The 23795-nt window shown below is 41.5% G+C and overlaps 1 protein-coding gene across 1 annotated transcript in view; it reads right to left on the reverse strand.

The window, feature by feature from the left end:
- Window positions 1–23795, reverse strand: part of LOC149469220 (2-acylglycerol O-acyltransferase 1) — a 50796-nt gene that overhangs the window by 23424 nt on the left and 3577 nt on the right. Inside the window, exons 2-3 of the mRNA XM_089669488.1 lie at window positions 13309–13449; window positions 2218–2396 (exon numbers count right to left, since the gene is read on the reverse strand). Coding sequence (XP_089525614.1) covers window positions 2218–2396; window positions 13309–13402 — 273 coding nt within the window. The 5' untranslated portion in view covers window positions 13403–13449. The remainder of the gene's footprint in view (window positions 1–2217; window positions 2397–13308; window positions 13450–23795) is intronic.

The following is a 23795-nucleotide window of genomic DNA, read 5'->3' on the forward strand; positions in this document are numbered from 1 at the left end:
GTCGGTAACTCTGCTCTGGGGAGGGGGAGTTCAGATCCCCCTGACTCCCCCTCTTATCTACATCCCTGCTGTAGACCCATTACTTTCTGCACATGGCCTGTTCTTTTTGGGCGGCTGGGCCTGGGCCTATATCAGGGTAGAGGACTGGAGTTGCAGCACCAATAACCCCTACAATAATTAATCTGGCCCTGTCGCAAGCCAATAAAGCAGGCTGTTATTGGCATAGAAAACAATAGAAGTAAGCTTCAAAATACTTGCATTTTCTGTGTTTTAAGTTGATGACAGGTTCTCCTTAATGTTCCTGAATGTACAGGTCAGACTGTGATCATATCAACTCTGGGAAGTGGCTAACTGGCATCAATATGCCTTAAGCCTATATTTCACACTAGCTATAAATTCAATCATGTAAAAGCACCACTTTTTTCCCAGAGAGGCAGCAACAAAAGACAAGGATATGACTGCACGTATACATCATAGATCGGATGTCTCTGTCAACACAGGAAGTTCCAGCTACTATAGACAGAGAAAGATAATGGCATGCTTACACAGTTTTTGTTAGTATGATATACAGTGAAGGAAATAAGTATTTGATCACCTGCAAATTTTGAATGTTTGCCCACTCACAAAGAAATGATCAGTCTAAAAATCGAATGGTAGGTGTATTGTAACACTGAGAGACAGAATAGCAACAAAAAATAAAAAAAAATGCATATCTAACAAGGCAACAAAGGAGTGGCTGAAGAAGAAGCATAATAAGGTCCTAGAGTGGCCTAGCATGTCTCCAGACCTTAATTCGATTGAAAATTTGTGGAGAGAGCTGAAAGTTCGAGTTGCCAAATGTCAGATACCAATATTTAATGCCTTGGAGAGGATCTGCCAAGAGGAGTGGGCCAAAATCCCTCCTGAGATGTGTGCAAACCTGGTGGCCAACTACAGGAAACGCCTGACCTCTGTGATTGCCAACAAGGGATTTGCTACCAAGTACTAAATCATGTTTTGTGCACAGGATCAAATACTTAATTCCCTCATGAACATGCAAATCAGTGCATCATTTATTAGACATGCATTTCTTTTGAATTTTTTGGTGCTATTCTGTCTCTCAGTGCTACAATATATCTACCATTCGAATTTTAGACTGATCATTTCTTTGTGAGTGGGAAAACATTCAAAATCAGCAGGGGATCAAATACGTATTTCCTTTACTGGATGGTGCTCTTTCGATCCCATGGATGATAAAATCATGATTTTATTTTTGTTTTGACCAGCACAATATTTTAGAACATGACGTTTTCATGTTTGTATGACAGTACCTAAGCACAATATTTATTACAGGTACTTATATAGAGCCGTAAATTTATGTAGTGCTTTACATATATATATATAGCGCTTCACATCGGTCCCTAACCGTGAAGAAGCGTACAATCTAAGGTCCCTAGCACTGCCAGGCGGAAGCGCTAACCATTTAGTTACTGTGCTGCCCCATTTACTATCTACATTTAACTTTTTTTTTATTCTTTAATCAGTTTATGTAAACTGACCAATAGGTTCATCACAACTAAAAGATGAAAGGTGCAGAGGTTCCTGAGGGCAAACACAGGATACTCTTTCACTCATGTGACACAAAGCCATTTTACATTGGTTCCAAAGACATGATTTCCAAACACAGTCTAGAGCACATAGGTCTTTATAAGCCACTTTTGTAATTTAGTGGAATGTACTCTGCAAATCACAATTAATGCAAAAGAGCTGTTATACCTGCCTGTATACAAAGAACAACTCCTAGTGAGGGAGCCCAATCATGGGACGTAACGCGTCTAGGAGGGAGGAGCTGAGCTTGTGATGTCACACCGCCTCCACCTCAGTGTATAGTGGTGAACAGGCTGATGACAGGGCTTTACAAAGTGCATTGTTATTACATTGTTATTACATTGTTGTAAGTGCACTTTAATTGCATGGAGTATTTGAATAATTTTTTAAAATGGAGAGCACTGTTTCATCGCCTTTCTGTTTCATGTGATCTATATTTGATATGCGAGCATATTTGGAATCGGAAGGATCTGAGGAGGAGTGAGGAGGATTTGCCTTAAGAGCTGTGCAGCTTGGATGATATACAGTATATTGCTTTTTATGACATTTTTCAGACACATAGTAATGGCTAGCATACCAGGCAGTGGAAATATTATCACATAGTAAATTAGGAGGCGTTCTGTAACTTACTTTAATGGGAAAATAATCCTTGAAGTATTTCCACACTGTCCAACTCCGCACCCACTCCCACCTGCGGCCTCCAGTTTGTGGGGTCTCCCAGTCCAAATAGAGCCAGAGGACATAGAGGGCTGTCAGTAGCCAGAACCTGCCAAGTACCAGCATGAGGAATATTCCTACACAGCATTGTGCTGCAGAGAAAACATGGACACATTATAAAATACATGTCCCATAGCAGAGCTTCATATCTAGCAGTAGAATGAATGGTCTGTTCAAAAACTTTTATTTTGTATCTTCCAAATATCAAATGCTTACATTTGAACCAAAGTAAACAAAAACTTACAAGTAAACATAATTGGATAGTTCTGAACAGGGCTATTTTACCTTAGAGAATAGGTGCAGGACACTCACCCCCCTCCTTCTGAGTCACACCTTGTTTCTACCCCCCTTCCCACCTCTCCAGCACCGCCCTTTGGTCCCACCTCCCAGTACCGTTCCTTTTAGAGAATACAGAGCCAAGTGTCATTTTGTTAATAATAACAAGAAAAGCAGTAAAATAGATCCCCTGCAGCAAGCAACAATAGCGCCCCCAGGAACAATAGATTCCCCCAGCAACAATGGACCCCAAGCAGTAACAAAAGATCTCCCATGAGCAAGCAACAATAGACCCCTCCCTCAAAACTAGATCCCTTCAGGCAACAATTGACCTCCCAACAACAACAGATCTCTCTCCAGCAACAATAGACCACCATGAAAAAACAGATCCCCTCCAGTGACAATAGATCCCCCAGTAGTCAGCATCATTAGACGCTCCAGCACACCCCAGCACCCCTTGCCATTACATACATTTGATGCTGGAGGTGCTGGAACTGCATTCCCGCTGAAAAAAAAAGCCCTGGTTCTGAATATGGTGAGGAAGGATTAGAACTCAGGTTTCATTGCCATTGGATGCTCTAATGGAGAGATTCTTTCACTTCCTGTCTGGTATAAAGAATCTATGTGGATTTTCTAGTTGAACACGCTGACCCCTAGTGATCTCAACGTGGAGTTTGATTTAAATTGCTTTATTGATGATTGTTAGGACTATTGTCCACATTTAGAAGTAATTGATACCCAGATCTTGATTTATATTTCATTTGATTATTAGTAGCTGCCACATTATTCTTATCATTTCTATGATATTGAAATTCATTATTTTTCTCCTTTGCTATATGTATAATTTACAAATATTTATTATAGTTATTTTGTTTCATTTAGAACCTCAGGACAGCTTGTGGTAAATATCATTCCCATGCCCATTTAGATTAGTAATGGTGTATTATTTATTATATGAGCTATGCAATGTATATATATTAGCATGTATGCATAGTAGCATTGTGGCTATCTGATACTATTGGACATCATAGGTAAAATGGCCACCAGTGTTTGGACTTCAACAAAATTGCCACCTAGTGATTTAAGATATGGCCATTCATCACCTTTGTAAATCATAGGCAAAATGGCCACCATACATTGGACTTCAACAAAATGTCCACCAATCAAATCAATAGTACAGACTATTTAAAGACATGCTATCTGCCCGCTTTTATCCCCTGATGAAGTCACTTGACGGTGACACATTGCATCGGGCGTAAGCAGAGGCAGATTAACCCCTTGGAGCTGGCACCTCCCGGCCCTTTAAGGGTTTCAGAAGCCAGGAAGTGGGGCAGGGTTTTAGGCTCATGTGACCGCCGTGATTCACTGTCACGACGGTCACATGATCGGGAAAGGTCCTGATCGAAAGAGGAGATTGGGACTTTTCCGTGAGTATCAGACGTGTGCTGGGAGTCCGCAGGGCGCGTGCTCTCAGCACATGTTTTTCTTAATTGCACGAATTACGTCAAGGCCCAGACATCGGGAGGCCGCACATTTACGTGCGGCTAGTGCAAAAAGCTTAAGGAAGTACAAGCAGCGATTTCTCATCTGTAAAGCGAATCAATTGTAATTGAATGTAAGTGCAATTTTAATAAAAATTGGACGTTCTTACTACTCTGCTACACTATATGAGGCGTATTTTCTTTTGGGTGAGGCTACTGTTACCCAGTGAAATGGAGGATTTCTAAAGCCACCTTAACAACTATTATATGGGAGGAGGAGTGGACAGCCCCTAGTGGCTAAAGGTAATAGTGATCTACTGAGGAGATGTCTTATTAAACATGCAGTTTTACATGCGTTTGGAGATGAGAGCACAGAAGTGACACCAATTAATGCATGGAATTCACATTAAACATGGATTTTTTTGATGTTGGATTGCATTATATTTGGAATCATTTGTTTGGAGCACTTTAATATCAGTTTATTTTTTGCATATTAATGGATGATATTTGTATTCTCTTATATATTTAGATATTACGAGCACTTTGTATTCACCTTGGTTGTTTATTATGCTGGATTGATGTTTATTTTTAATACTCTGCAAGCAGCGGTACATCATTTCTATTTTATTTGTATCCAAAACTAAAAATACAAAGATTTAGGTATGGGTACACTTTAAAGAATAACTCCTTACATCTCTAAATATAACCTTTTATGAATTTTGTAAAATTTTCTGAAGCTAGGAGGGTTGCCAATTCACAGATTGCCAGACACCCAGAATTACTGATGGCTTTATTTAAGAAATCTGTCCTAAGAAGAATATGGAATATGTGACCTCCTTCAAATAATACTACTTTTGGAAAGGTATGGTTATCCTTTGGTATTATGTACTGAGCATTCACCAGAAAAGTTTGCATATTAGAAGTCTTGAATTCAATTGCTCTGAGTGGCTCAGTTAGAATGTACTAAAAGCAATGGGTGGGCATGACAGGCAGCCAGTTAATGTCAGCCTCCATATTTCTTTTATGACAGGTTTCCTTTAATATCATTAAGAGTTATTGAGAGGTATGTTGAGTCTGTGTCCTTCTCCACCATTAACAGCCATAAAAGGCTTAAAGAAAAACTAAACCTATCAATTGAATTGTTTCCCAAACCAGTTACATTTAAGGCATGCCAGAAATGATAACCGTCATGGTTGCTTGTTCTATTAACCATACTGCCAAGCTAACGAATAGCTGGTGTTGCATGTGAAGCATCATGGCAACTGCAGATCAAGCATAGACTAAGTGGCAGCTCCCTTGGCTGTAAGGGATAGGAGGGTTTAGTTCCACTTCAAGAGGAAAAAAAGAGCACACATGGCTTGTATGACTGTTTTTGATAACTGAATGGGCTCCACTTTTAACCACTTGCCTACTGGGCACTTATACCCCCTTCCTGCCCAGGCCAATTTTCAGCTTTCAGTGCTGTTGCACTTTGAATGACAATTGTGCGGTCATGCAACACTGTACCCATATGAAATTTTTATCATTTTTTTGAGACAGATAGAGCTTGCTTTTGGTGGTATTTAATCACCTCTGGGTTTTTTATTTTTTGCTAAACAAACCAAAAACAACTGAACATTTTGAAAAAAAAGTTTTTTCTTAGTTTTTGTTTAAAAATTTTGTAAATAAGTGATTTTTCTCCTTCACTGATATGCGCTAATGAGGCTGCAGTGATGGACACTGATAGGTGGCACTGATGAGGAGGCACTGGTAGGTTGCACTGATGGGCATTAACAGGCATCACTGATGGGCACTGAAAGGCAGCACTCATATATGGCACTGATAGGCGGCACTGACTGGCACTGTTAGGTGGCACTGATAGGCAGCACTGCCGTGCACAAATAGGTGGCACTGACTGGCACTGATTGGCAGCAATGATAGGTGGCACTGACTGGCATTGACAGGTGGCACTGACTGGCACTGATAGGTGACACTGAAAGGCAGCTCAGATGAGCACTGATATGTGGCATTGATGTGCACTGGTAGGCACTGATATGTGGTATTGATGTTGCACTGATGGGCACTGGCAGGTGGCACTGATGAGCACTTACAGATGGCATTGATGGACACTGACAGGTGGCACTGCTGGGGCTACACTGATCATCAGTGCCCTGATGATCTGTGTAGATGTCCCCTCCGAGGAATGCCGATTACCGGCTCTCTTCTCGAGCTCGTGACAGCTCGTGAGGAGAGAAATGCCGATAACCGGCATTTCCCTATTTACATGAGATCAGCTGTGATTGGACACAGCTGATCACACGAATCCGAGTAACACAGCGCACCGCCGATCGCCACGCCGCGCGCTCCCAGAGCCGCGCATGGGCGGTTAGAATTGGAAGACGTCATATGACGTCCTCCCAGAACGAGAGAACCACCTTGCGCCCGTCATTTCCCTATATGGCGGGCGGGAGGTGGTTAAAGCAGTGGTTTAGTTTTACTGAAGCCATATTGCTGTAAAAAAAAAAAAAAACACACACAAAAAAACATACATAATATATTTATAAAGCAACAATCATAAAGATACCATTGAAAGTGTTTTGTTATATCTGTTCAATAAGTGTGAAAAAATACCTGTTTATGATATCAGACATTTAGAGCTGTCCTGTGTCTTATGCACACTTTCAGTTTATCTCAAAGAGAGTAATTTGCCTCTAGTTCTTGGGACTACAGAATGGTCAGAATGTTGTAGAAACCGGCAAGTGGTAAGGTTTGCGTAGTTTAGCAAAAGGAAATTGGGAAGGGCTGACATCACTCAGTCTACAAACTTGCTGTGTGTTGTCAGGTCACATGAAATTGGAAGTGGAGTGATTTTTCTGTACTTTTAGGGACATTAGAGGGATAAAACACACAGTAAATGCGCATACATTACACAGATATACTGTGCATGTTTTGTCCTGACTTTCAGTAATATACCACAAAGTGTTAAAGTGTAAGTCAAAGTGAGCCTACTAGCAACCTATTTAAAATGACATTCAGCACTCCTTTTGGTATATGCATTTAACATGCCAAAACTAGAGCTAAGAGTTGCTTTAAGTGCCAGGTCATACCAGTGCAATTTGCGAATTGAACCTGAAATCGCATCTAATGAATGTGAATGTCAGTGTCTTAAAGATTTGCAAATTTGCTGTAGCACGATTTCTAAAGTGGTTCTTGCATTACTTTTTCTGCAATTTATTGCGATTTCACATACATAGAATACAATGGAAATTGCACTGCAAATCACAAGATATCACTGAAAATCTTCAAAAGTCGCAATAAAGTCTTCAAAAATTGCACCTGATTTTGAATCTCAGTAGTGTGACCGGTGACTAAAGTCTTCAATAAAGCTGCTTGATGCTGGCTAAGAGCTATGCAAAGGCTATGAAGGTTAGAAGCAAAAAAAAACAAAGCCCATCTTCACCCGGTATGCCTTCCGAGTTTGTGGGCTTCAGCCGCTTGAATGGCCAAGCAGCGATGACGTCACTCACAGTCGTGTGACACTAAAGCGTGCTACTAAACTCAATATCTCCTAAATTAGATATTTACCAAACCTACAAGTAAACCTTATTATAGGCTTACCTATAGGTATAAATCATACAGATGACTTTAAATGGGATCCTGTACTGAGAGTATAAAGAAACTGTCTTTGAAGACCTCTGTTTCTGAAAATGCCAGTTGTCTGGCTGTCTTGTAGTACCAATAGCTTCAATACCTCCAAAAGTATAGACCTGGAACAAAAATACAAGTTGGGGAAGAATATTCACTTTGACCTGCTAATGCTTGCTGTCATATCATGCCTGTGACTTACTACTGAATCCAGTTAGGCAATTAATAGACTTAAAATGGAGGTCAGCAATGGACGCCTCCATACATTTTCAAACACAGATCATTTTACAGTGTAGTGCTGTTCATTTAAAATAACTAGAATGAGTCTGTGAGGTCAGCAACAAAACATGGGCCCTTATCAGCATTGTTCTTACAGATAACAGCAGGGAGGGGAAAACTCATGTGTATTTGCATTGCTGGTAAAGCCATGCAAAGCACAAGATCACCACAAAGGCATTTTCCCAAATATTATTAGTGCTTGATATCACCGGAAAATCTGGATTTAGTACTAGGCCTGCATACTGTATCTTTTTTGACATGTACTATAATGTACATTGTTCTAGGAAGGTTTCAAGACTGAGTCTGAGTTCTAAAGAACAACGTGTGCCAACTATTTTTAACTTCAGCTAAACTGAATGCGGGATAAAGGTGAGTGTGAAATGACCTTGTGTTGTTCTACAATCACACACTAACGAGTCACAAGTCTATGGTAAATGGTCTAATGCTTTTTCTCTAGATTGGCGATTTTTATGTCTCTGCTTGCGCCTATCTTTTCTCAGTTCATTTAGGTATCTAAAACAGAGCTCAAGCGTTTTTAAGTAGGAAATAACAGGTGTGTTACCAACATTGCAAGTTTTTTTTACAAACTTTGTTGAAGATATCTACTAGTTCCTGCACTGGAGATATTACAAAACACACAATAACACGGTAGACTTCTTCAAATAGGTGGTTCTACAAGGAGGACGAATAAAAGGTCATTACAAAGCAGGTGAATTCTCGAGAGGGTTAATTTACTAAAACTGGAGAGTGCAAACTCTGGTGCAGCTCTACATAGAAACCAATCAGCTTCCATTTTTTTCTTGTCAAAACTTAATTGAACAAGCTGAAGTTAGAAGCTGACTGACTACCATGCACAGCTGCACCAGATTTTGCACCCTCCAGTTTCAGTAAATCAACCCCACTATGTCTGTTTTTCTTACCATTGGCTCATCTGTCTAGGGAAGGCAAAGCGATTGAGATTCCAGTTCATTGGTAAACATTTTAAACTGCTATTAAGATACCAGGAAATCTGACCATGGACAACACAAAAACACCCCAGAGAAGTCCATTTTATTCTAGGGCTACAAGGGATGTTACATTTCTCACCAGCAATCAGTGGTGGAGATACTTATTTGGCCATGTTACCCTAGCATGACCACATCCTAATGTAATACAAAGCTGGAACACTAGTAGAAATTTAGTTACAATTTTCTTATTTCAAGAACGTTAGTTCAATTTTCCTGTTATTGGTGGGGTCAAATCAACATTTGTTTTCCACTACACTGACAAGAAAATTCGAAAGAGCAACATATTAAATTTTTCTTGAACAAATGAATTTCTAACAATGTTCATACCAATTTTCGCTGATCCACTGACTTTAATACCTTTTGAATCATTGATCGGGAAAATATATGCAGATCATGTCTGGGAAATGTCAACACTACTTATTCACATATATTTGTTTCAGATGTCCGACTCGAAGCGGTAAAGTCAGACAGTCAAGCATTCTAGTCAACCAACTAAAATGTTTAGAAAGTAGGGTTAGCAATGTTAACTTCGTTGTGTGTCTCAGGAAAAATGTTATTCCTTATGACCAATTTACTTTAAAGTAAACCTGTGGCCAGGCTATGGACATTCAAGTATTAACATATTCTTAACCACTTGCCACCTGCCAACAGTACATTTACTGCTGGTGGGTGGCTTCCCTAGGAACCGGAACGTTCCCATATATCGCGGTGCACATATGCACAGTGGCACACTGTGTCCAGTGGATGCAGCAGATCACAGTGCTCAGTACCAGGCTGCTGTGAATGGCGGGGCTATCATGTGATCGCTATGACCAATCATAGCGATCACATGATAGCATGTAAGCAACATTGTCATGGATGGCTTCCATTCATGACAGCTTGATTACTATCGTGATGCTGTGACTGGCCCAAAAAAGTTGTAAGAAAAAAAAAAAAAAGTTTATTTTATTTATTTTTTTTACATACTGTCATCAGTCAGTATCCCTGATCACCGCCATACAAATCATATGATGACGCTGTACTGCACTGGTGACAGTATGTAAAAAAAATAATTGTGAACATTTTAAAATTAAATTTCCTAATTTTCGAAAAAAATGACAAAAATTACAATTTCAAAAAATTCACCATGCCTCCTACTAAATACTTTGCACTGTCTACTTTCTAAAAAGGGGTCATTTGGGGGGTATTTGTACTGTCCAGGCATTTTAGGGCTTCAAGAAGCTGTCAGTACATCAGGACTGATCAATTTTCAAATATTTACCTTAGTTTGTAGGCAATATAACTTTCACACAAATTAACCCCTTCACGCCTAAGGGTAAAACAAATCTTAAAGCCTGAGTAAAAGTTTACAACTGTGACATGTGTTAGTAAAACCGTACATATCATCACAACTACTTTGTACATCCAGGTGAATTATACCTTTTTTTTTTCAGGACAAATTGGGCTTTCATTTGGTGGTAAATGGTAGTAGATATCTCCTGATTTTTGTTTTAATTATCAAATGAAAACTGGACCAAAATAGTAAAAAAATAGTAAATTTAGCTGTGTGTTTCTTGTTACTGCCATAACCTACCACCAAAGAAAAACCCAAAAATACATTTTCCAGTTTGTGACGATCACAGCGATACCATATATGTGTATGTTATTTGTTGTTTGTACCTGTACTACAGCCCAGAAACAATGGTGCGCATTTTGTTTTTTGGGTTTTTTTTTTTTTTTTACCTAAAACACACTGACACTAACTGACACTGATACCAGTTAAAAAAAAAATCCTGACCTTTGACAAAAACACTAACCCTGGCACTGAACTAGATCAAACCTTGATCTAGTTAGTTTTTTCTTTATTTCTTTTTTTATTTTGTAATATTTCTTTTTTTTTTTTTTTACAAACAGGTTTTTTTTTCTTCTCTCTGCAAAGAGATAGAGAGATACAATGTATCTCTCTCCTCCATTCAGAGACAAAAAAAACCCCAAGGGGGCAGGCTTCACAGTGACCACTGTGAAAGCCAATCAGAGGCGATCACAGCAATCATGTGACTCGGAATTGGGAGTCCCGAGTGTTAGGACCCAGGGCTCTCAGTGACACCCCGGTCTTTGTGCTGGGAGCACGCTGTGTGGCACGCTCCCAGCACAAAGACAGGTACGCAAATATGCGGCCCCGCGGAAAAAAGACCAGTTTTGTGAGGCCTCATATTTGTGTTACGTAGGTGTGAAGGAGTTAAATAATATTCACTGATTTGGGTTGTTTTTACCAAAGAAATGTATCGGACAACATTTTGGCCTAAATTTATGAAGAAAGATTGTTTGCAAAATTTTCTAACAGAAACTAAGAAACATGTGGCTGTTTATATACCACCAAAAGTAACTCAAGGTCAAGTGGTTAAAGTTGACTTCCAGCCTAAAAATGTCCCCCCTCCTCTCCTGCTACCTAACCTACGTAAAAAAAGTCCTGTGTATTTACCTATTTTTATTCCACTCAGAACATGTGATCTGTAGCTCTAGCTTCTCTGTGTCAGTTAGCCGAGGCTGCAGAGAAGAGGGATGGCCAAGCTGAAAGGGGGGGGGGGACAATTAGTTGGGACATGGGAGACTATGAATTTCGTCACGGCTCCTACATTTATGAACCGTTGTCAAGCACTACTACGGCAAACAGGAAGTGCAGAAACATGGCTTAAATAGGAAGTTCATTGGAGGAGCAAGAAGTTCAAGGTTTAACAGAAACAAGGCAGGATTGTCTAATGGATCAGACAGGGTGCTGTACAGCACCTTAGGTAGCTCAGCAAGAAGAGACATCAACAGACACAGCAGAGGTGGCAGGTTCAAAACAGGGTCCTTACATAAGCAAACCATTACTGACATTTGTAGCTGCATGTACTATGGAGAAATCCATCTTTAAAAGGCCAACAAAAGCAGTGACGTTCATAGTAGCTTGACTACCCCTGTTTCCCCTCCCAGGGTACTCATTCTTTGTTTACATTACAATAGAATGCTAGAAGCTCTCGCTGATGAGATTGGGAGCAGGATGAGAATTTTCTGCTGAAAGAATGACTCCTGTGCTTGTGCGGTGAGCTTTGAGGATGAGCTGCTCCCCCCAGTGCTGCAGGTACAGGAAGTCAGTGAGGGCTCGTTTAAAAGCTCAATCAATTTACTGGAAAGTCCATCATCTGGCAACAAATTCAAATTAAGCTTACATTGCTTCTGTTTCTCTTTCAATAATTTGTATTGGTTTAGTAGAAAAAAGAATTACAAATGTTCATTTGAGACAGAGGTTCGAATAAGGCACAATGGACAGCGAAAAAAAAGTTTACATGGAATACCCCACGAAAATAGAAAAAAAGATTTATATAACAATATTAATGATAATAAACTTTATATTATATAGCACCTTTAAAGGTAGCTTCTCAAAGTGCTGTACAAAGAAAACAAACATAAATCATAAAAAAGAAATACACAGTATAAAACAAAGAAAAAAAAGAACAATTGGGTGAAAGCTTGTCTAAAGAAAAAAGACTTCATTTGAAGGAGTTTAGAGAAGATTACTCTCTGATGTTCCTTGGAAGTGATTTCCAGAGTTGTGGGGCATAGCAGGAGAAGGCCCTGTCTCCTATCAAATCTAGGTGAGTAGGGGGGGGGGGGGGTACACAGAAGACCAGCAGACACTTGGAGCCTCATGTCTCTATCCATGCATGGCCTATCAGAATGGGGCACAATCCAAGCTATGCCTGACTGCAGAGTGAGATAATCCACTAAATGATCAACTTCAATATGCATAAGACAACAAGTACAAGCAATAAAGGTATCATGTCCCAGGATTCAAACTCATATTAAAGTGTAGCAATCAGTAAGTGAGAATAAGGGGGGGGGGAATGGAAAGTAAAAATAAAAAGAGATGTTACAAAAGTGTTTCAATTGGTAGCTCCTCCAGTGCCAGGATAATTGCTTTGTTCCATGTAACAGAATTATGGGACGCTACCAATCGTACTTGCTGTTTATGACGGGTCACTGTGCCTACGTTATATAGTTCTTTTGGTGTGTCTTATGTAAACTAGTTCCATAGCTGAAACATAAATATGAACGTTTTTCAAGCAATTGCCATAGAGATATTAAAAATAAATGTAGTATTGTAATGGGTGCAATATTGTCCAGTACACAGCACTCTTTCTCTATAGTAATCCCATAATAATCCCATAAAGGAACCCTTGCAACTGTATTTTTGATTAACCGTTAACCTGCAACATCACAGATGCCATGGTGTGCTAATGTTCTATTTACTAAATCACATCTTTTAAGTATTGCCTACGAAAGCTTGCTAATATAAGTTCTATTAATGGCCTTACCCAGTAACAAAAAAGAAAAAACCCACTGAGACACAGCCGCCGTCTGCAACCTTCGGACCAGAGGGACATTGAGGGGTGCAAACTCCACCTTCATATTGGCCCCTATATTTTTAGCTGTAAAACTCCCTGGTTCATTAGACCCTGTGAAGAAGAAAAAAAAACAAAAAACACAACTCATTACTAAATGTAAAGGAAGCATTGCTTATCACATTCTGTCATGTACCTGGTGAGGGAGCCTGACGTGGAGATGAGAGCTTCCTCTTACACCTCCTGCTCGGTGCCTCTGATATAGCAAACAGAAGGTACGAGAGCCAGGAGTGGCACGAGTGCCTGGCAAGTCTGCGATGTCAGCTGACAGGTGGGTAGTCCGGATGACCAGGATGCAGGTCAGTTGCGGATGCTGGTGAGCAGAGGATGCAGGTCAGCAGAAGCAGCAGTTGGTAGGTTCTAGCAGGACCTCGGTAACTGCAGACAGTAGGTAGCAAGTGGTAGGCACAGGCTGGAGAAGAATCAGAGCCAGCCAAGCCGGGTCGGGATCTATAAGGTGGATCAGGCACAGGGAGCAGGCAAGCGGATAGTCGAAGTTCAGGCCAGAAGTCAGCTACCATAGGCAGATAGCAGGGGAACAGGTAGAGATATAGTCAAAGGGTAAGCTGGGTCGGTGCAGGCAGAGTTCAAGCGAAGTCAAGACAGGTCAGGTCGGCAATAGGATCAGGATACAACAGACAGCAGACAACAGAACGTGGCAGACCAGAAGGCAAGGACACCTAGTACAGCAGTGGTTAAAATAGCCCGCCTGGCACCAGTCTGGTGGCAGGTCTGCAGGCCGGCGTGCACACACACATGCGCACGGGCACGGATGATAGATAATTAGCATTGGCGCATAAAGGTGCACCTGGGCATTCTCTGTTTTCCCTGACAATGGCTGATAGGTAATTGCATAGGTGAATAAATGTGCGCCTGGGCATTCTCTGTTTTTCCTGACACATTCACAGTCACATGCTCACAATAGTGCAGATTTCAGGGCCTAATCACTGCCATATATTAAAGAGTTAGAACAACATTTCTCCTACAGTCAATGTTCGGAGAGCTGCCTCCTTGTTTTCAACAAGATTTCATGGCCATCAGTAGCACACACATATCTATGGAAGGTAAAGAAGGATTACTCCGTGTACTAGAAATACAGTAAAGATACAGTAGCTAAATGCGGTCAAACACAGTTTTTGCTTGTACAGCCTTGCCTGCACCAAAAAATAAGTGAATGCTGCTGATCTGAAGAATTATAGTGTTATAGGTTAGATTATGTCATTAGGCTAGATTGGCTCCCATAACCCCCATGTACGTAAAGCGTATCTACCCCCCTCCCCCCAAAAAATAATATTGAAACTTTACCAATCCTTGGATGTGGTAGATGCATTAGTTTTTGAGGCTAAGAACATTTTCAGCAAGTACAGAAAACCCCTGTTGGTCGTGCTAGAAATTGTATATCCTTGTTACTGCATGTGAGATGAAAAGACAGCAAAAGCAATGCTATTTTTTCTTTTATAAACTACTAATCCCATCAAGTACCATTTAATGGAGATGAACAAAGGCAGGTATGTTTGCAGTTGCGCCTGTGTGACACTCATGACTCCCTCCATAGATACAGCAGATAGGAAATGTGATACTTGCAGAATTACCAGGTAAAAGTACAAGGAAATTAGTATGTAAAAAGGAAACTAATACATCCACAACACCTAAGGAGTGGTAAGCTACAACATATTACATTTTTGTTTTTGGATTTAGATTCGCTTTAAAGCAGTGCATCTCACCCTGGGATGTGGCCTCCCTCCCTGGGTCAAGGCTTCTTGTCTGCTCTGACAGCTGCTGCTACACCTCTTTGGTGTCTAGAGCAGGGGTCTCCAAACTTTCTAAACAAAGGGCCAGGTTACTGTTCTTCAGTCTTTAGGGGGGCAGAGTGGCCAGTGGGAATAAAAAAAATGCCTCAGTGTCAGCAGTAAACAATGTCTTGGGCTTGGAAAAGGAATAGTGCTCCATGATTGACATTAGTAGGAGGAATAGTGTCCCATTATTGGTGTTAGTGGGAGGAATAGTGCCATAAAATTGGTATCACTGGGAAGAATAGTGCCCCATCATTAGTATCACTGGGAGCAATAGGGCCTAATTGTTTATATCAGTGGAAGGAAAAATGCCCCATTGCTGGTGTCAGTGAGAGATATGGTTCCCCACTATTGATGTCATTGGAAGGAATGGTGCCCCCTTGTTGGTGTTAATAGGAGGAATAGTGTCCCAAGGGCCAGAAAAAGGCAAGCAAAGGGCTGCATTCACAGTTTGGAGACCCCTGGTCTAGAGCATCCCCTCTCACACATCCATAAGAGCAATAAAGCACATTAATATTATTATACAGGATTTATATAGCACCAACAGTTTGCTCAGCGCTTTTCAATATAACGGGAGACAATACAGCAACAATACAGTTCAATACAAGATGGATTTGAGGGTCCTGCTCCTTGAAGCTTACAATCTAGGAGGGAGGGGCTAGTGGAATAAAAGGTAGTAACTGTGGGGGATGGACTGGTTGGAAGAGTAGAAGATTCCAGTATTAGCTGAGGGCAGGATAGGCTTCCCTGAAGAGATAGGTTTTCAGAGATCGTATCTTGGAGATGTTGCAGAGGTGAAGTCTACTAGATTTGGACAGTGATTGGATTTGGGGGTGAAAATACAGATGGGAGTCTAGGATTACACCTAGTACCCTGGCATGAGGGGAGGGACTGATGATTGTGTTATTGATCTTGATGGAAAACTCAGGGGAGGGGGCACGGGCTGGAGGGAATACTAAGAGCTCAGTTTTGGAAAGATTGAGTTTTAGGAAGTGGAGTGACATCCATGCCGATATGTCACTTAGTAGGTTAGTAATGCGAGAGGAGACTGAAGGGGTGAGGTGAGGGGTAGAAAGATAGATTTGGGTGTCATCAGCATAGAGATGGTACTTAAAGCCATGGGAGTTTATCAAGTGACCAAGGGAGGAGGTGTAGATGGAGAAGAGAAGGGGTCCAAGGACAGAACCTTGAGGGACCCCTACAGAAAGAGGAAGTGAAGAGGAGGAGCCAGAGTTATAAGTAATGCTGAAGGAGCGCTGCGATAGGTAGGAGGAGAACCAGGAGAGAGCAGAGTCTCTGAGGCCAAGAGAGTGGAGTTTTTTGAGGAGGAGAGGATGGTCAAGTAGTAAGAGTACGAAGTAGTGGCCATTGGTTTTAGCAGTTAGTAGATCATTAGTGAGTTCCCTACATTCCCTAGTTCATGCAGCCAAAATTCTAATTAAACATGTGCAACTGTCATATACAGATTAGGTAATGCAATATACAATAAAAATAAAATTGGTAAAAGATCCATGCAGAGGTAGTACAATGGATCATTGTGCCCATCAATAGGGATCATGCCTTGATAACATAATCCTGAAAGGGACTCTGCATGATGTTCTAGTTACATACATATACCCTATAAGCAAGCATCCATGTGGTATTAAAACCTTAAAGAATAAGTTCACCTTTTGACAAAAAATAATAAATGCAGATTTTTTTGCAGGTAAAAAAAAATGCACATTTATTATTTTTTGTTGCAGGAGCTTGTAAAGATCAGCAGATTGCTGGTGCCATGTAAGTCTCCTGCAGACCTATCAATATACCTGCTGGCCCGTGGCAGTCAGACATACTGACAAGAAGAATCAATGAAATGCCACGGCACTCCGCAGCACCGTGGTAGTTAATTGAGAACTACAAGCCGACAGCCACTAAGACTGTCAGGACTTGTAGTTCATTCAGTCACAGAACTCTGTGAATGAATGATGAGGCCGTGTGGGCAGAGTCCCGTATGACCGCACTGTTTATAAAAAGTGACAGCTAGTATGGGAAACTTCTCCCATTACTGTGGTCATGGGGGGGAAGGGTGGGAACGGGCAGCAGCTGCAGCATTGGGAACATGTTACAAAAATAGTGCTCTCACTCATCCTGGGGAGAACAACACCATTGGGTAATTAATACAGTTTGTTGAGCTCAGAGTCACCTAAGGAGCTCAAATCTTTGGCATATATATTTTGCTGTATCCCCAAGTAGGAAATCCAGAAGGTCCAGTCATAGTTTCCTACCATCAATGGTAAAGACATATGATTGCAACGTAGAAAAGGGGTGCAGTTACAAATAAGAATATCAAATAATGAAGGCTTACAAATCTTGGTATTCAGTACATTGCAATTACATATTTTGTATACCCATACTTTTATTGTATGAATGTAGGCTTTTTCTATGTTGGGGCATGAAGGGTTTTGGAAGAATTTACTCAGACAAAAAAGTTGGAAACAAAATAACCTTTAACTAAAAAGAAAATGGGGCAGACTCAATGGACTACTTGGTTGTCGCTCTTCTATGTTTCTATGTCCTTTCCTTGTGAAAATGCATGTTGCTTGACTGTAGCATTCCAACAAGTAAGCCAACTAGGAAAGGCAGAAGTTCTGCATGTGACCCTCCAACGATGCAAACCTTGGTGCCTCAGTGGCCAATCACCGTATGCCCAGTCATTGTCATAAGGGGGAGGCTGGAAAGTCATTGTGTAAGTTCTGTGCACAGCATATGGTTTATAAGCTCACCTGTCTCCACAGAAAAGGAAACATTTGGGCTGCATACCAAGAACTCTTTAACCTCTTCCTGCCCACCCATTATACATAGATGGTGGATGGGAAGCAGCGCCGATGCGGTCTAACGTTCCTGTATGTCAGCCTGCATCGATGGCTCCTGCGCGGCTCACAGAGCGCATACACCAGGTGAACGGTGTGTTGTTCGGAGACAGCTGTTCACATTGCGGCTGTGTTCGGGCAATCACGTGGTGTTTTACCATGTGACTGCTGTGACCAATCACAGCACTCACATGGTAAACAATGAAACAAAGTAAAGATCACTTCTCTCTGCTCTCAGTGTGAGAGCAGAGAGAAGTGATCCTGCAGTGTGTGAGTGTACAGCAGCCTGTCATCCCAGTGCCCCAGTTTAGTGCCCGTGTCCCTGAACACTGCCCCACAATATCAATAATAAATAATTGCACCTGTCCCAGTGCACACAAAACACCCCCATACACCATACCAATGTCTTGATCCTCACCATACCAGTGTCCTGATCAGCTCCATACCCCAAACAAACACCCTGATCACTGCCATATGCCATACTAGCACCCTAATCGCCTCCATATACCATACCAGCGTCCTGATCACTGCCATACACCATACCAGCGTCCTGATCACCTCCATACACCATACCAGCATCCTGATCACCTCCATACACCGTACCAGCGCCCTGATCACCTCCATACACCGTACCAGTGCCCTGATCACCTCCATACACCGTACCAGTGCCCTGATCACCTCCATACATCATACCAGCATCCTGATCACCTCTATACACCATACCAGCGCCCCGATCACCTCCATACATCATACCAGCGCCCTGATCACCCCCATACACCATACCAGCGCCCTGATCACCCCCATACACCATACCAGCGCCCTGATTACCCCCATACACCATACCAGTGCCCTGATCACCCCCATATAAAATACCAGTGACCTGATCACCCCCATACACCATAACAGCGCCCTAATCACCTCCATACACCATGCCAGTGCCCTGATCACCTCCATACACCATACCAGCACCCTGATCACCGCCATGCACCATACCAGCACCCTGATTACTGCCATGCACAATACCAACACCCTGATTACCCCCATGCACCACACCAACGCCCTGATCACCACCATACACCATATCAATGCCCTGATCACCGCCATGCACCATACCAATGCCCTGATCACCGCCATACACCATACCAACATCCTGATCCCCCCACCATACCCCGTACCAGCATCCTGATCACTGCCATACCCTGTACCAGCATCCTGATCACCACCATACCCCGTACCAGTATCCTGATCACCGCCATACCCCGTATCAGTATCCTGATTACTGCCATACCCCGTATCAGTATCCTGATCACTGCCATACCCCGTACCAGCATCCTGATCACCGCCATACCCTGTACCAGTATCCTGATCACCGCCATAACCCGTATCAGTATCCTGATCACCGCCATACCACATACCAGCATCCTGATCGCCGCCATACCCATGACAGCATCCTGATCACTGCCATATGCCATAGCAGCGTCCGACATTTTAGCATCTCAACTGACCAATTTTCAAATATATATCCCATAGTTTGTAGACTCTATACCTTTCACACAGACTAAATAATATAAACTGTTTTCGGTTATTTTTACCCCAAAAATGTAATAGAATAAACTTTGGCCTAAATTTATGAAAACAAAGTTATCTATTTGCACAATTTTATAACAAAAACTAAGCAAAAAAAGTTTTTTTTTTTTCAAAATTTTCTGTATTTTATCATTTATATAGCAAAAAATTAAAAACCCAGTGGTGATCAAATACCACCAAAAAAAAGCTCTATCTGTCTCAAAAAAATTTAATTGTAAAAGTAATTGTCACTCAGTGTGATAGTGCTGAAAGCTGAAAATTGTCCTGGACTGGAAGGGGGTGAAAGTGTCTGGACTTGAAGAGGTTAACAGTTTAGTATGACAAATGATCCTGCTCTAAGTGGCTGCTCTGTCTGTCTGGAACTCATACTTTGAGGAGCTTAAATAACTAGGTGACTGGTTGTACATGTGCTATCCTACTACCGATTGGCTAAAAAAAAGTAAGGCTACGGACACAGACAGGTACCTTTAGTCATAGACATTGCAAGTAAACCCCTTATGGAGAAAACCACATTAGGATTCTTTCTTTCCTTCCATGTGGGAAATGATTCTAAAATTCAAATACTAACTTAATCTGTTAAAGAAAAAAATCAAATACTAAGTTCATTTTAAAGTTATGAAATTAAAATCTTGTAGAAAAGATGCTAAAACCAGGTTAAAAATACATTCCCCTTTAATTTTCCCAACGTTTTAAATACCCAATCATATTGCAGTCCAAATATCTCATTCCAGTTGTTTGCCCTGAAAGGTGCCTTCATTTCACACTGCCAGATGCTGGGTGCCGCATTCTTCTCTCTGAGATCAGAAGGGCCAGCAGCTATGGAGCTTTGTCTCAAGTGAGATCCAGGATCTCTAGCCTGTGTGGTATGATCCCAGCACCTTCACCAAGAACTGTCTCTTACTTCAAAAGGAACAAATTGCTTTTCTCTTAGAAGGGGCCTTCAGCAAGGGGAACCACAACAATCCGACACTTCCAGGAGTGTCGATTTCAAGATGAAATAGCAGCATACACAGGGGGACATTTCTGAACACATATGTGCTTTTTTTTTTGCAGTATCTGAATGTATTCAGAACATATATACAGGACAAAATGTTCTGGTTACAGCTAAACCTTTGTGAGGGGCACACCACAAAGGCAACATGCCAAAATGTGTAAACCCTGTATTATTTTGTACCACATCTAGATTAATAAATTTAGCAAATTTACCTGCTAACCTGGAACAAATTCACAAATTTAACACAGTACTGTAAACTAGTTTATGTTGGAATTAGGGCACTGATCTAGTCCTAAATTAAGAGGTTATTTCATCTTTACCAAAAAACTGCCTATGCAGGTAAGGGGTGTCTGTAGATAAAAACAAACTATGCAACTTTGACTAAAGTTGAATAATGCCCTTGCTATAGGTGTAGGCCATTCCAAACTCCCAAAGATGACATCATCCCATCCTGCCTTGCTGCTAGGTCTTTGCTAAGACACTTCCGACCAATTCTTACTCATTCACATGTGCCATCTCTATCCTAACACAGTAGCTCTGAGCAAAAGTGATGCTGTGGCAGAGATACCATACATGTGCGGGGATGTGAGAGCTTGCTTCTGTGATGGTGGGGGTAAGCAGTGTGTTAGCAACATCCTAGCAACAAGGCAGAGCAAGATGATGCCATCTCTGCATACTTATGCTCTACTCCCCTTTAACCAGTTCTGCGCTGCCGTATAGCAGAAATACTGCTACAGGGCAGCACAGGTGTGCAAAATCACGTATATATACACATGATTTTGAGTTTGGGGTACGGAGGGGCGCGCACTTCCTACCTGCAAGCCATTCACGGCCTCGGCTGTCAATCACTGGGTCCTGGCTGGTGATTACTCGCCGGGACCCGGTGATTGCTGAGTATCTCCAACGGTGGAGAGACCTGTGTATAAACAACACAGATCTCTCCCCTGTCAGCTCCTGCACACTGCACAGCAGAGCCATACAAAAGTAGTGTGCTTACAGTGAAGCACACACACAGCCCAAGTGATAAAACAGCACACAGTTAACCCTTTGATCACCCCAGATGTTAACCCCTTCCTGCCCAGTGCCATTAGTACAGTGTCAGTGCTTTTTATTAGCACTGATCACTGTATTGGTGTCACTGGGGATGTCAGTGACTCCAAGTCAGTTCCCCCCAGTGTCAGAATCTCCGCCGCAGTCCCACTATAAGTCGCTGATCGCCGCCATTACAAGTAAAAAAAAAATCCATTATATACTGCCATTTGTAAACACTATATAACTTTCACATAAACCAATTAATTTACACGTATTGGGATTTTTTGTTTATCAAAGACATGTTGCAGAATACATTTTGGCCTAAATTTATGACGAAATTTGATTTTTACATTTTTTTTACTAGACATGTTTAATAGCTAAAACTCAAAAAATATTGTTTTTTTCTCAAAATTGTCGGTCTTTGTTTATAGAGCAAAAAAAGAAGAAATGCACAGGCGATCATATACTATCAAAAGAAATCTCCATTTGTTGGGGAAAAAAAGGACATAAATTTAATTTGGGTGCAGCATTGCATGACCACGCAATTGTCAGTTAAAGTAACACAGCGCTGTAACAAAAAATGGCCTGGTCAGGAAGGGGGGTAAATCCCCTAAAGGGCAAGTGGTTAAAGTAAATAAATATAATCACAAATGGATTTTACAGAGTTGCCGGCTGTATCCTATATTGCATCTAGTTCTACAAACGATACTGGATACACTATCAGCTTGTGCACCGGTTTCGCAGCTTCCACATGGGACCCCGGTGAGAGAGCTTTTTTCTGTTGTAGGACATAAATGGCTTATACCTATAGCAAGGGCAATATTCAGCTTTAGTCAAAGCTACACAGTTTATTTTTTGTCTACAGACGCTCCCTACCAGGCAGTTTTTTGTAAAGGTGAACTAACCCTTTGAGAACTGACAAGAGCCACAAAGCACTCCACATGGACTCCAAGGTCTATATGAGGTGAAATTCCTGAGTATTTCCTCACCCAGGAACGAAAGTGCTATGTACAAAGCCCATAAAATTCAATGGCTGTATCCATGTATACGCCAGTACTTGTGTGTACAAGTACATGATGGACATATACCTCTGGATGCAGTCTGTCCACATCCGGGGCATATGTGTGCAAGAATGCATGTGTTCATCCAAGTACCAGTGTGTATAATATAGAAAACACCTATTTCCCCGAGGTGGTTTGTGGTTGATGTACTGGTTAGTAGTGTCCTCCTAGCACCCGAAGGAAGCCAGCAGCTCAACCTTCCGCAATAAATGAATTTATTAATCCAAACATGGTACAAAATAATCCAGGGCTTTGGCATTTCAGCATGTAGCCTTAGTCATAGCCATCAATCATGGGTATGACTAAGGCTACATGCCGAAACGCGTAAACCCTAGATTATTTTTTACCACATCTGGATTAGTAAATTAATTTATTGTGGAAGGTCGAGCTGATGGCTTCCTTTTATCTACACAAGCAGGGGCGGACTGACAACTCATGGGGCCCCCAGGCAATATGGGATCATGGGGCCCCTGTGTCCTTGCCCAAACCCAAAAAAGCCTATGAAAAAGGTACCAGGGGCATCTCATGGGGCCCCCTACTGACCCCGGGCCCTCGGGCAGTGCCCGAGTTTCCAAATGGTCAGTCCGCTCCTGTACACAAGTACCAATGTATACCCATGGACAGCCATCAATTTATATGGGTAGCAGTATGCAGCACCTGTGGCACCCAGGTGAGGAAATACACCCAAATTTTAGGTCATACAGCCCCAGGCTCACAGCCGAAGGTTGATATTAAGCAAACTGAAATGACATTTGTGGAAAATCTATCACACTCTTATATATTTGGACAAAACAGCACACTCAATTAATACATTTTGAATACAAAATGCAGCAATTGTAAGCAAAACAAGTGTGACTTTATTGATAAATGTCTCCCAGGGTATTATAACAAACTAAAGGGATGCTTAGTGAACACATTTTCTCATGTTCACCTTGATGTACTCAGCTAATGGTGTCAAAGGCTAGGTTCACAGCTATGAAGTTTTCGCTTGATCCATTTCTCCAGTGCTTTTTGTGTTTTTGCACGTGGTTTTGATGCATTTTTTCTGCGTTTTTGCTGCATTTTTTCTTGTTGCTAGGCAGAT

This window comes from Staurois parvus, unplaced genomic scaffold (genome assembly GCF_062004578.1).
Source record: "Staurois parvus isolate SC_StPar_1 unplaced genomic scaffold, SC_StPar_1.0 ptg000078l, whole genome shotgun sequence".
In the NCBI taxonomy this organism is placed as follows: domain Eukaryota; kingdom Metazoa; phylum Chordata; class Amphibia; order Anura; family Ranidae; genus Staurois; species Staurois parvus.